The sequence below is a fragment of the Balaenoptera ricei genome, chromosome 7 (assembly GCF_028023285.1).
Source record: "Balaenoptera ricei isolate mBalRic1 chromosome 7, mBalRic1.hap2, whole genome shotgun sequence".
In the NCBI taxonomy this organism is placed as follows: Eukaryota; Metazoa; Chordata; class Mammalia; order Artiodactyla; family Balaenopteridae; genus Balaenoptera; species Balaenoptera ricei.
In genome coordinates this window covers 47,984,558-47,996,933 of record NC_082645.1, presented here as the reverse complement: position 1 = coordinate 47,996,933, position 12,376 = coordinate 47,984,558, and the positions used below count along the sequence as shown (strand labels likewise).

At 38.1% G+C, this 12,376-nt stretch overlaps 1 protein-coding gene across 18 annotated transcripts in view; it reads left to right on the top strand.

Moving 5' to 3' along the window:
- Positions 1–12,376, top strand: part of CCDC148 (coiled-coil domain containing 148) — a 482,246-nt gene that overhangs the window by 87,994 nt on the left and 381,876 nt on the right. For 16 of the 18 annotated variants that reach the window (XR_009504110.1, XR_009504104.1, XR_009504105.1 and 13 more), the window contains 5 exons: positions 2,779–2,882; positions 8,570–8,652; positions 8,860–9,011; positions 11,183–11,278; positions 11,354–11,535. Coding sequence is in view for 9 of the 18 variants with exons in the window: in XM_059927158.1 (XP_059783141.1) it covers positions 2,779–2,882; positions 8,570–8,652; positions 8,860–9,011; positions 11,183–11,278; positions 11,354–11,535 (617 nt within the window). In the remaining 9 variants the exon portion in view is untranslated. The remainder of the gene's footprint in view (positions 1–2,778; positions 2,883–8,569; positions 8,653–8,859; positions 9,012–11,182; positions 11,279–11,353; positions 11,536–12,376) is intronic. The other 2 variants (XM_059927159.1, XM_059927161.1) reach the window with 2 other exon arrangements.

Here is a 12,376-nt window from a genome sequence, read left to right as displayed (position 1 = left end):
TGACATAGGTACATGTAACCAACACTTAAATTGTCCACTAATTACTGTTGTTTATATCTAAAGATGGATCATCTGGCCCAAAGGGCTTTCATGGTATTTCAGGGTACCTATTTAGGGTTTTATGATCTTGGCTCATCACAATAAACTACTTTCTAATGTATTACTTTTGTAATTTTTAATTCATCAGCATTCTGCATAAATCATCATCCACCTAAAATATTGATTTCAAATGGCTTATTGCTCAGCAAAATGAATTGGAATCACCTAGAAAGTACTCTATTGAAAAAGATACAATTTTAACTCTTCTTGTTTGTTTAAAAACTTTATTTTTAAAAAAAATTTTGGCCAAAGATAGAAGTAGAGTCAATGAGTGAATTTACAAAAAAATCAGAATGTTCTGCAAAATATTGTAAGTGTCTAGTGAAAAACTGTAGCTTTATTTTCACATTATAGTCTGCTTAATTGGTGTTTCCCTGGGCCCAAAGGCAGCAGCATTGATTTTTTTTTAAATTATAAAAATGTGTCTACATCTTTCACAAATGTGTTTTAATTTTTTTGTACAATATGGACCAAATATGTCAAAGAAATCTAATTTTAAAAGTTGTGCCTGCTGCAACAAACTTCAGAGACTATAGATGGTAAATAGTTGGAATGAGTTTTAGGCATTCTTAAGCAAACACAGAGTGTCTGATTTTAGAAACACTACATATGTACTTTTATTTTTTCTGTGAAATAGAGAGATGGCTGTATGTTTTCCTGCAGTGTCCTGTTCTGACTTATTTATTTATTTATTTTATAAATTTATTTTATTTATTTACTTTTGGGTTCATTGGGTGTTCCTTGCTGTGTGCGGGCTTTCTCTAGTTGTGGCGAGCCTGGGCTACTCTTCGTTGCAGTACACGTGCTTCTCACTGTGGTGGCTTCTCTTGTTGCAGAGCACGGACTCTAGGCACGCGGGCTTCAGTAGTTGTGTCATGCGGGCTCAGTAGTTGTGGCTTGCAGGCTCTAGAGCGCAAGCCACAGGAGTTGTGGCCCAGGGGCTTAGTTGCTCCACGTCATGTGGGATCTTCCCAGACCAGGGATTGAACCCATGTCCCCTGCAATGGCAGGTGGATTCTTAACCACTGCACCACCAGGGATGTCCCTCCTGTTCTGATTTAAATGTACTTTTCTCCTAAATTTCATAATTGCAGCACTCTTAAGAAAAGATTTGACTTTGACTTTTTGTTTTTTTAAGTAATGATTGGGTTATTTTGTTTTCTTATACCCCTAATTTTGAATCAGTAACCAGAACAGTGGAAAGATAAACTCAAGGTTACGGTAATCAGTGAATGACAGTTAGAAATAGCATGCATTATAGAGTCCTTTTAGAACTTCTCTTCTGAAGTTTTTATATCTTCAGTATTGATCTGTTAAGCCTTTCAGGGTACTAAGTATTCTAGTAACAGGGAAAATATAAAATATGCATATTTCATCAAGTTTCTGATTTCAGATTAACACTTTTATAGATGTTTAAAAGTATTAATATGAAATACACAAGTTCAGCATGTACATGTCAGTCAGAGTCTAACCACTTAAGGATTTAGAATAGAGGGGTCTTTAATGCAGGAAACGGTTACACAGGTGATAGAGCTGAGAAGCCAGAGGACTGTGAACCGACACAGGGATTAGAACAGAAGTGAGTCATTGCTTTGCCTGGGTTGGAGGGACATTTAGAAAAAGCAAGGTTGTAGTACATCCCATAGGCTGAGGTTACCCAGAGATAGTTAGAACCATAGTAGAAATGTCAAGAAATGTTGGAGCAATGGAGAAGATGCAGATGCTTGTGGAGACCCCTCTGGGAGAAAGAAGGCAGGAGAAGTGAGTAATGCTTTGGCTTCTCCCTTCCTCCCTCCCTCCCTCCAATCTCCCACTACCAATGTCTCCCTTTGGCTGAACCCAGCTGGAAGGCAGTTGCTAGGGGTGTCTGAGAAACGCAGGCTGCTCTCTGATGTGGAGCAGACGAGGAAGATGGCCAAGAATGGATCTTAAGGCAAACAGACCCAGGCCTGACATATTTTATCAACACAAACCCAAAAGCATTTTTTAAAAGTCATAAAATTCGGGAAGAATTTAAATTTAGTTGAAAATTTGGGTTTCAGTGCTACCTGATTTTTCACTGTTTCCTTGTTTGGTACCTTCAAATAAAGATTTGCCTGAAATTTAAAATTTAAGTTTTAATTTAAAATTTTATTTACAAAGTCATGGAGTTGAAAGATTAAAATTGTATATACAGTTCAAGGTCACATTTCTAGTAGATACTGAAGCTGAGACTAAAGCCAGGCCTCCTAATAACTTATCCAATGACCTTTTCCCATCCAGTGCTGAAGGATCACATAAAACCAATCTGAACGCTGAGGTTCTATGTGATTCTGATGTTTATGAGTTTGATGGTCTTGACCAAGTCTTTTAACCTCTCTGAACTTCACTGTCCTCAACTGTAACATGGGAATAATGATGCCTGTGATGCCTGGCGGGGAAGATGTGTAAAAAGGCAAGAAAATATATGGAATAGTCTGCAGATTTTCTGGGGCTAGATGAATTAAGGTGTTATTTATTGTCTGTATGGAAAATAGAATTACTTCACCTTTCTTTAGAAAGGTGCTAATGTTAGAAAATGCACGAATAGGATTGAAAAAGAATAAGTATTTAACTTAGAAATTACAGATTAAACATTTTTATTGTGAAAAACACTTAAAAGACATGGAAATTGCTCCTCTTTTGTTCCTTTAAATCTAGATCAGAAAAGCAGTGCAGACTTCAAAGATATCTAAAGAGCAGACACTAATAAAGCAACATAAGCAAGTGTGGTGGCAAGAACACCAAAGGCTAAATGAAGTCAGGTAAGAACTGAGGGAAATCTCAATTAAGAACACGCAGGAATTACTGAGTTGCACTTACCTAGGTAGATGTTTTGTAAATTTCCATATTAATTAAACTATTATAATCAAAATTTAAAGTTACAGTTGAATGTGAGTTAAATTAAAATCCTTTCATTTCCTCAGTTTAATTTGGAATCCAATGAATATATTAATATGGCTTTTCCTTTCCTTAGGAAAAAAAGAAAGATAATCTTTTATGTCTGCTAATCACTTACTCTTCTGCACTCCTATTCATACATGTATTTATTTATATTATACTTAGTACTTCGGACTATAATGTTTTGTTTACATATTTGTCTTCTTATGAAGTGATAAACTTCTCAAGGACAAGCATCCCATCATATTCATCTTTACGTAGGATACATAGAAAGAGACAGATTAAATAAATGAATGAACTAAGGGATTCAAGTTGAGTGATTTCTAAATGTAACGGCATCATGACTAACTTGTTCAATTTGGATTTTCGACTTTTACTATTATTTCCAACAGTCACTTCAAGATGAATTAAAACAAGATAATGATTTTATACTTGATCTTAAATGTAATCTTTGAGAAATAAATTGTTTTTCAAAGGTCAACCAGAAAGTGAAGGCAGATGTGTTTCCCCTCCTTTTAAGGCATATATATTAATTTAATGATGATGGTACTTATAAAGTATGCTTTTTAAAATATATGCTTGTAAGCATATATTTTATATAAAAATAGATAATTTTGTGGTCTCATTCTAAGCTACATTTCCAAATACCATTAACTTCACTTTTTTTTTTTAATTTTATTTATTTATGGCTGTGTTGGGTCTTCGTTTCTGGCGAGGGCTTTCTCTAGTTGTGGCAAGCGGGGGCCACTCTTCATCGCAGTGCACGGGCCTCTCACTATCGTGGCCTCTCTTGTTGCGGAGCACAGGCTCCAGACGCGCGGCTCAGTAGTTGTGGCTCACGGGCCCAGTTGCTCTGCGGCATGTGGGATCTTCCCAGACCAGGGTTCGAACCCGTGTCCCCTGCATTGGCAGGCAGATTCTTAACCACTGCACCACCAGGGAAGCCCTAACTGCACTTTTGACATGGGTGCTTTTCATATTGATAGGAGTTTCCTATTCTGGCAAGTAATTCCTAAATGTGACATAAAAGACTCATGATTGGAAATAGTTTTACATCATTACATAACTTAAAACAGAGAAAAACAAAATTATATAGACTTTGTCATTCATACTTCCACTATAGAAACAAATCAGGCCCATTTTATACCTCAAAATGTCACCTTTTACAGAGAGAACTTTTGAGCCCATTGGAAATTTTTTTTTTAGATTTGCATAATTGAAATATGATAAAAACAAAAGCCATTAGGAAGTTTTAATTATTGTGCTCACTGATGCAGGCTCAAATGTAAGGATGCTGGAGAAAGTTTTTTATCTTGGCTGTTCCACACCCTTCTTACTGTGTATATACCTTGTTCTTGAGCAAGATAAAGGAGGCACATAGATTTCATTATGGAAAGTAATTCTTTTGGCTGACCTGGAATGACACAAAGGCGATGGAAATGAGGAATATTCAAGTAGTAACGTTATGTCTTGAAACTTGTAAGGGCTGAAAATTGGACAAAAAAGAAGAATTCCAAGATAACTTTCTGTGTTATTCTAGAATGTAGGCTAATTACAATGTGTATTCAGTGAAATTAAAAACTATTAGTGATAGGAGGAAAGTTCAAAAAATGGCTAGAAAGTTCGAGAATTTAGGGACCACCAGAAAATCAGGAGTTTAAATTCTATCAGTGTCTCTCAATCTTTAAAATCTACATTCCCTTTTAATAAAAGATGGAAAGTAAAATATTCTTATGCATCACCATAAGAGACTCCCATCTGCGAATCTCAGGTCCCCAGCAGGTAAGGGCCTCCAATGACATCTGACTTTGGCTGGGTAACTTAGTGTATGCCATCGTATGTTAAGTACTTTACATGCTTTGTTTCATTTAATCCTTACAGTGACCCTACGGAGTAGGTATCATTGTTATCCTCATTTTACAGATGAGAACCTTGAGGTTCAGAGGATTAAAATTATTTGCATTAGGTAAACCAGCTAGTTTTTGTGGAGGTGGTATTGAATCACTTGCCTTTAACTCCTGTGCTCGCTGACCTTGGAGCTGAGCAGCTTTTTCTTTTTTCCATAGGGTTCCATTCACATCACCTGAGATCTAAATGGTCTAGGCTTACTAGAAAAAAAAAAAAAGATTTGCCAAACCTTAATTCTTTAAAATCTGTCGTAAGAAAACTAGACAATTAAAATTTCAAAATATAAAATTACATTTTATATTTAAATTTATAGAATTTAATAGTTAAATTTATAAAATTATATTTACTATTTACTATGCTTTCCAAACTATACCCCTTGAAGACCTTGATACACTTTGCCAGGAACACTTTCTTCCTTGTTTCAGAGTGACTGGTTTAGAAATTAAAGAGGAAGTTATTTATATTGGCCATGTGGTAAAGAATTGCAATTATTATTTTAATAAGAACTTTTGACTAATAAAGTTTGAGGGATTTATTTGTAAGCCTTACTACTTTTACTGTAGTTTCTGTTAGAAATATATGTGGTCTCTTACAATTTTAGTTTTAAAGCATTACTTTAAAAGTATCACCTTTATACAGGATATATCATGGAGCTTTACCAACAACAATTAAATATTGTCTGGAAAAGTGTCTTTAAAGATGAAATTGAGGCCAGTATTCATAACTGTGTGACTCAGGCCATCTGAGAATTCTCTCTGAGTTCATTCCTTAGCCAACAGTTGTGAGATTTCCCTCTCTGCCCTCTGTGGTACATAGATTGGGACGGACTCTTAAAAAAGAGAGAGAAGCAGATCAAATAGCTATCTGAGGTACCAAGCTGTCTGAACTGCTGAGTTCCTTCCTTATTGGAGGGATAGAGCTCTGGCCTTCAGCCTGCTCTGGTGCCCTAATTTTCTGCTGATCTCCTGGCTGTTAGTTCCACTAAGGAACTTTAACATCCTCTCTTACTCTGCCTTTCACAATCCATGCCCCTTTGCTTATTGTTTGCATAAATGGCTTTTGATTCTACCAGTCTCCAGTGCCCCATGTTTTCCTTGTTCTGCCGGAATTGGTAACTAAGTGTACCCTAGAAATCCCAGGAAGCTCTGGGTAATTTTTGATGTTCTGAGGAGACTGATTGTACTACACCTAGAACTTTGGCAGCATCCTGGGAGGACAAGGACCTGTACGAAAATAGAGTCATGAGAGTTCAAAAATGTCCTCACCAGGCAGGTGGTTGCATTGCAACTGGGCATATCTAGGAAGTAGATTAATATATCCTCTAGGCAAACAGTCACACAAAATCTCAGGAGAATTTTTGTAGTATCATCAGATTCAGTGGTACCAGAGGACAGGCCAATTAACAGTAGGAGGTACTTAAGTTTGCAGATCTGGATATGGAACGTTGCCTTACATTTGTCCCCTATTCAGATGTGGAGACAGTTGTCTGTGCTGCAGAGTTCCGACTTGGTGAACACCTGGGACTGAGTCTACATGTCAGTGGTGAACAGGCAGGGTTTTCCTCCCCGGAGTTACCATTTTAATGCTCTTGAGTGCATCGCAGTTTTTAATCTATATTTCCTAAATCATGTTCTACAAAACAGAAATATTCTTCAAGATACTCCATGGAGAATAATGAATTTCATCATCCTAAAAATTAGGAAAATACTTCATATTTCATCCCCTTTTTGGAGAACCTCTATGCACTTTAGCATAATCAAGTTTCTGAGAAATCCTGCACTATGGAAACTTGTCTGATTTGTTTAGTTCACCATTTCCCAGTTTTTCCTAGCATCTTATTGATGTTTCTGTTTTATAGGACACAATTTGGGAACGTTAGCCTGCATCACAAGCTAGTCCCAGAGTCTTGTAGTACTTGCTCCTGGATTTTGTTAGGCAATTAGGACAATTAGAGAAATAGTCTGGTCTTGTCTGATGGTTCAGGGTTGTTAATCTACAACGCCAGGATGGAGCTTACTAGAATTATTATATGCACAGTAGCAGGTTGATCTCCTGTATGAACAAAGCCACTTCTCCTGTTGGTTTTTATGTTCTGCTAAGGCATTCTAGATGCTGAAAATATAAGAGGGCTGAGCTAAATGGTTTAAAGTGCTATATTTTTGTTTAAAAAAATCCATTATGAAATAACTTGTGGGTTTACTCCACTATTATGCACTTATTCTCCATATAACACTTTCAAGTGTAATCTTAAAAATACCTTTGACTGGGACTTCCCTGGTGGTGCAGTGGTTGAGAATCTGCCTGCCAATGCAGGGGACACGGGTTTGAGCCCTGGTCTGGGAAGATCCCACATGCCACGGAGCAACTAAGCCCATGCGCCACAACTACGGAGCCTGCGCTCTACAGCCCGAGAGCTACAACTACTGAGCCTATGTGCCACAACTACTGAAGCCCGTGCGCCTAGAGCCCCTTCTCTGCAACAAGAGAAGCCACCACAACGAGAAGTCTGCGCACCACAACGAAGAGTAGCCCCCGCTCGCCACAACTAGAGAAAGCCTGCGCACAGCAATGAAGACCCAACGCAGCCAAAAATAAAATATATAAAATTTAAAAAAATACCTTTGCCTAAGACCACATGCTAGAAAAATAGACAGTAAGTGTCATCTACAATAGGACCCCTCCTTTATATATATAAACAAAACCCTGTCCCACATTTGTGAATTGGCTTAGAAGATGATGGCATATATATAATATAAAATACTATGCAGCCACTAAAATAGATGATAATTATGAAAATTATTTAGAAATATCTTAAAGTAAGTAAAAAAAAAAAAAAAAACCCGAATATAAAATGGTAAATATGCCATAATTACAACTAGTTAAAATATTCATGCATGTAGACAAGGGTTAGAAACTTATATGCAAAAATAAAAATAATCATCGTATTAAAGTGTTGTAATTGTTGCTATTTTCTTATTTTATACTATTTAAAATATTGTATCTTAACAGTCATAATAAATCAAAACTCTTTTTATGATTTTATTAAACCTGCCATAAATAAGGGATAGACTGCAATATTTTTAGATGTGCATTTAGAGCTGGTTATAGTTTTACTCTAAAATGACTATATTTAAATAATATAGTAAAAGATTATTGAGATTTATTATGTTTTTGGTGTATAAAAATATATACTTTTACTCCCATTTCCCTAGGTCAGGACCTCCTCATCTCTGAACTTTTTAAATAACCTCCTTGTTGATCCAGGTTTGCCTGATCCCCTCCTCTTCATCTTCCACTTTTATTGTTCACCCTCCTTCACAGATCTGAGCTGGCATGGTCAGCTTAATATCCCTCAGCAGCTTCCCAATGCCCGGAGCTCTCTCCACCCGAAATAGTGTCAGAATGTACCCCGTCCTTGCCTTGCTCACGCTGTTACTTCTCCTGGAGTATTCACCTACGCTTCTGTCTATCTCAGTGTCCTGGCAAGTACCTAATCCATGTTAGGAATTTAGTATGTGGTCTGAATTAGTGAACAGGTGAATAAAACCACATTAGATTGAGTGTTTCTACTGTTAGTTATTTTTTAAACCTATATATATGTTTATGATTGTAAAATAATTGATTGAGATAATGTCTATTTCAGATGTAAAATGGAATCTGAAATAAAATCCTTACTCAATGAAGAGAACATTGGAAAAGAATGTCTTTCTGACCTTATGAATTTCGGTAGGTTTTTTTTTTTTTTTTTTGGTTCCACATTTAAAGGGGAGCTTTGTTTTGAAGATGAAAGTGGGCCACACACTTCATGTTCTTTTAATATTGCTGTTTGCTTTTTTCTAAAGGAATCCAAAAATAATCTGCATCTAATGACCTGTTCTTGAAGAAACTTAAAATAATAATGTGTTGCTTTGATTTAATTTTGTTTCACCATAGAACAAGAGTTATCAGAACAATGGTGCACATACCTTAAAAATGTAATAAATCCTATTCAGCAATTGAGAGCAGATCTAAAATACAGACAGCATCACATTTCACAGCATTCACACTCGCACAGTGAATCTAACTCTGTGAAAGTACTGGAAGAGGTCAGTATATTTCCTTTACTTTTGATAATGTAATATTTTATTTTTATCCCAATTGGAAGAGTTGGAGATAAGAAACATGTACGTCTTATGTATATAAATAGAAGGTATAGCAAATTCTATCTACTCGGTATCTTAAACATATCCCTGAATCTGTCCAAACACGCTAATTTCTCACCTAGAATGTTTCGATGACCTCGTAACTGGCCTACCCGCTTTCATTCTTGCCCCTCCTTCCAGTGTATTCTGAAATCCTATCATAGGGGAGGGGATCAAGTCGTCCGTCGTCCCCCCCACACACCCACCCCCCGTAAATCCCTTCAGGGCTCCTACCGGCCCACAATTCCCCCTGCGATAGGGGCGGGGCGGGTGCGTAGCCGTTAGCACTGACTGTTATCGAGAGATCGTTAGCGCAAAACCGTTAGCACGTGACCACGAGCGAGTGACCCTTAGCGCTGCGGTTGGAGGTCCCGCTCCGACACCAGTCAGCTTTACGGTGGTCCTCACGGCAGAGAATGTGGTGGGAGGCGGATCGCAGCCTTCTCCCCCGGACCCTCCAGGCCCATTGGCCTTGAGCCAGCGGTGAGCTGGGCGGGGGGTGGGGCCCTGGGACAGCTGTCGCCTGCGGAGCTCCAGAGCCCCTGCCACGGCTGCCCACTGGCCGGGCCCAGGCCTCGAAGCAGCCGCAAACCTCTCCTGCATTCCCACCTCTGAGACCTAATGGCGGCAGCGGTCTCCGTGGTCGCAGTGTGTGGGTCCCGGCCCTGTTGGGGCGACCTGAGGGCCAGCTGGGTCCTGGGCGTCTTGTTCCCTCAGTGATGTCGGTTGGGCAGGGTCTGGGGACCCGGCCTTGAGGGCACTGCCCGCTGACATCTGCCTCCTCAGCCGGGCCTGGGCACTGGCTGGAGGACCCAGACTGGACGGTGGACCAACGTTCCTGGGTCTGGTAACTGGCCGCGCAGGGACCCTCTCCTCTGAGCCTGGGCCTGGACCTCGGAGGGCGAAAGTTTAGCCTTGGGACCTTGCCCTTTCTTGTAGAACAGAGAATAACATTTTGTTTCGGTGGAGGTTTACAGGAACATCATGACCTGACCGAGACCTGACCTCAAGAACAAAGGATCCGACACCGAGAAGTTTGCAACAACTAACCACGCCCCTCTCTCTCCTTTCCTGTAACAGGGCTTTGCTGAAAGCTTTCAGGGAGTTTGGGTTTTTTTAAGGCACGAGCCACCCGTCTCCTGGCATGGCCCTGCGGTAAACCTTTCTTTGCGCCAAACTCTGACATTTTGGTATTGTTTGGCCTCGCTGTACGTCGAGCACACGGTAACACTCCCTGTACGTCTCCCTGTCCGCTTCCTTTAGTCTCACCTCCTACGTGACACCCTCTTTTTCCTACTAGACCTTGTCCCACCGACGCTGGCCTTCTTCCTATTCCTCACATAAGCCAGACTCCTTCCTGTCTCGAGGCCTTTGCACTGGCTGTTTCTTCTGTCCTACTCATGGCGCTTTTTGTCTTTTAGGTCTTAGCTTAAAGGTCCTCTCCTCTGAGAGGCCTGTCCTGACCACCTGCATGAGAGAAAATGCAGTCACTGCCTATTACCTCAGCCAGTTTTTACCTCACTTACCTCCTCCTGATATTTTCTTACTTACTTTTTATGAGTTTAAGACTATCTTCCCTGACTAGAGCATAAGTTCCATTCTCATAGTTGCCCTAGATGTAGGCTTTTAGGTGATTTTTCTTACTTTATTTTTCAGTTATTCTGTAGTATTGTCATATTGCTTTCATAAAGAATAATTAAAAATAAACATTAAAAATCCATGCCCAACTGGGGATTAGAGGCAAGGATGCAAGGAAAGGAGGGGGTGATTAAAGCAGAGGCGATCTGGAAAGCTTTCTGCTTTATCACAGACAAAATCCAAATGTGAGTGCAGAGTGGCTATGACTGAGCCCATTTTTGGATTATGTGTCTAGAAGCTCCTTTAAGGCTCCTTTGTCTGATGGGCACTGCTTGGCTATGGCATCTCTTGAACCCTCTTCCATGGGTCCTCAAAGGGACTTTCCCTTATCTAATTTGTCATCATTTAATGGCTTTTGAGAAAAATTCCTGTGACTTTAAATATAAATATTGGATAAATCAATAATTTGCATTCCACTTGTTCTAAATGTCCTGTAGGTTGACTTCGTGAAGAAACAATTGAAGGCCGTCTATGAAAGACTTAGGCTAGAGCAACAGAAAATAGAAAATTATCTTTCAGACTGGAGTTTGAAAGTAAGTGCGATATAGGTAGTAATTTATCAATTTGTCATTTACATTAAATAAAATAATCATACAATTTTTTTTCAGACACTTGATCATTCTTCAGAAGAAAGAAGTAACCTGCTTAGTGAAATGCCCGTGGAATTAGAAACTTTGGAATGTCCATACCCTGACCTGAAGTCTTCAATCCTTAATGAATTCTGTAACTTTACAGAGAAATATCAAAAGAAACTTCAAGATTTTGATATGCAGTTAAAAGATATATACAGGTAATAAAACTACTTGAATTATCTAGATTTTTGCCACCAAATTTTTAAATTTTTAGGGGTCACTATACTTCCTATTTACTGTTTTCATAGATACTTTGTAATTGGAATACAGGCTATCAATAAATGTTTAGATTTACTATTTGTTGAATAGAGAGGTTTTTTTTTTTTTCTTTCTCCAAAGTAATTTCCTTGAAATAATGGTTTTAAAGATTTTTATGAGGTTGAAACTTGATGAAAATATCCCTCTTATTTATCTCTTTACTACACAGGTAAGAAATAGTTTTCAAACATGAATTTTTGATAACTATGAATTTTTATTTCAAGATGTGAAGCTCTTCAATGGAAATTTACAAATCAGTACTAAAAATTGGTTACAATGGAAAATATACCCATGGAATTATGTTACTTGTAATCTACTGTGATTTTGCCCTATAGTGAACACAAAGTATGTTTTATAAATTTTTTTTAGAAAATGCACTTTTTTTTAATTGAAGTTAAAAAGAAGTTGATTTACAATATTGTGTTATTTTCAGGTGTACAGCAAAGTAACTCAGTTATATATATATATTTTTTTTCAGATTATTTTCCATAATAGGTTGTTACAAGATATTGAATATAGTTCTCTGTGCTGTACTGTAAATCCTTGTTGCTTATCTATTTTTATGTGTAGTAGTTTATATGAGTTAATCCCAAACTCCTAATTTTTCCCTCCCTGTCCCTCCCTTTCCCCTTTGGTAACCATAACTTTGTTTTCTATGTCTGTGAGTCTGTTTCTTTTTTGTATATAGATTCATTTGCATTATTTTTTAGATTACACATATAAGTGATAGTATATAATATT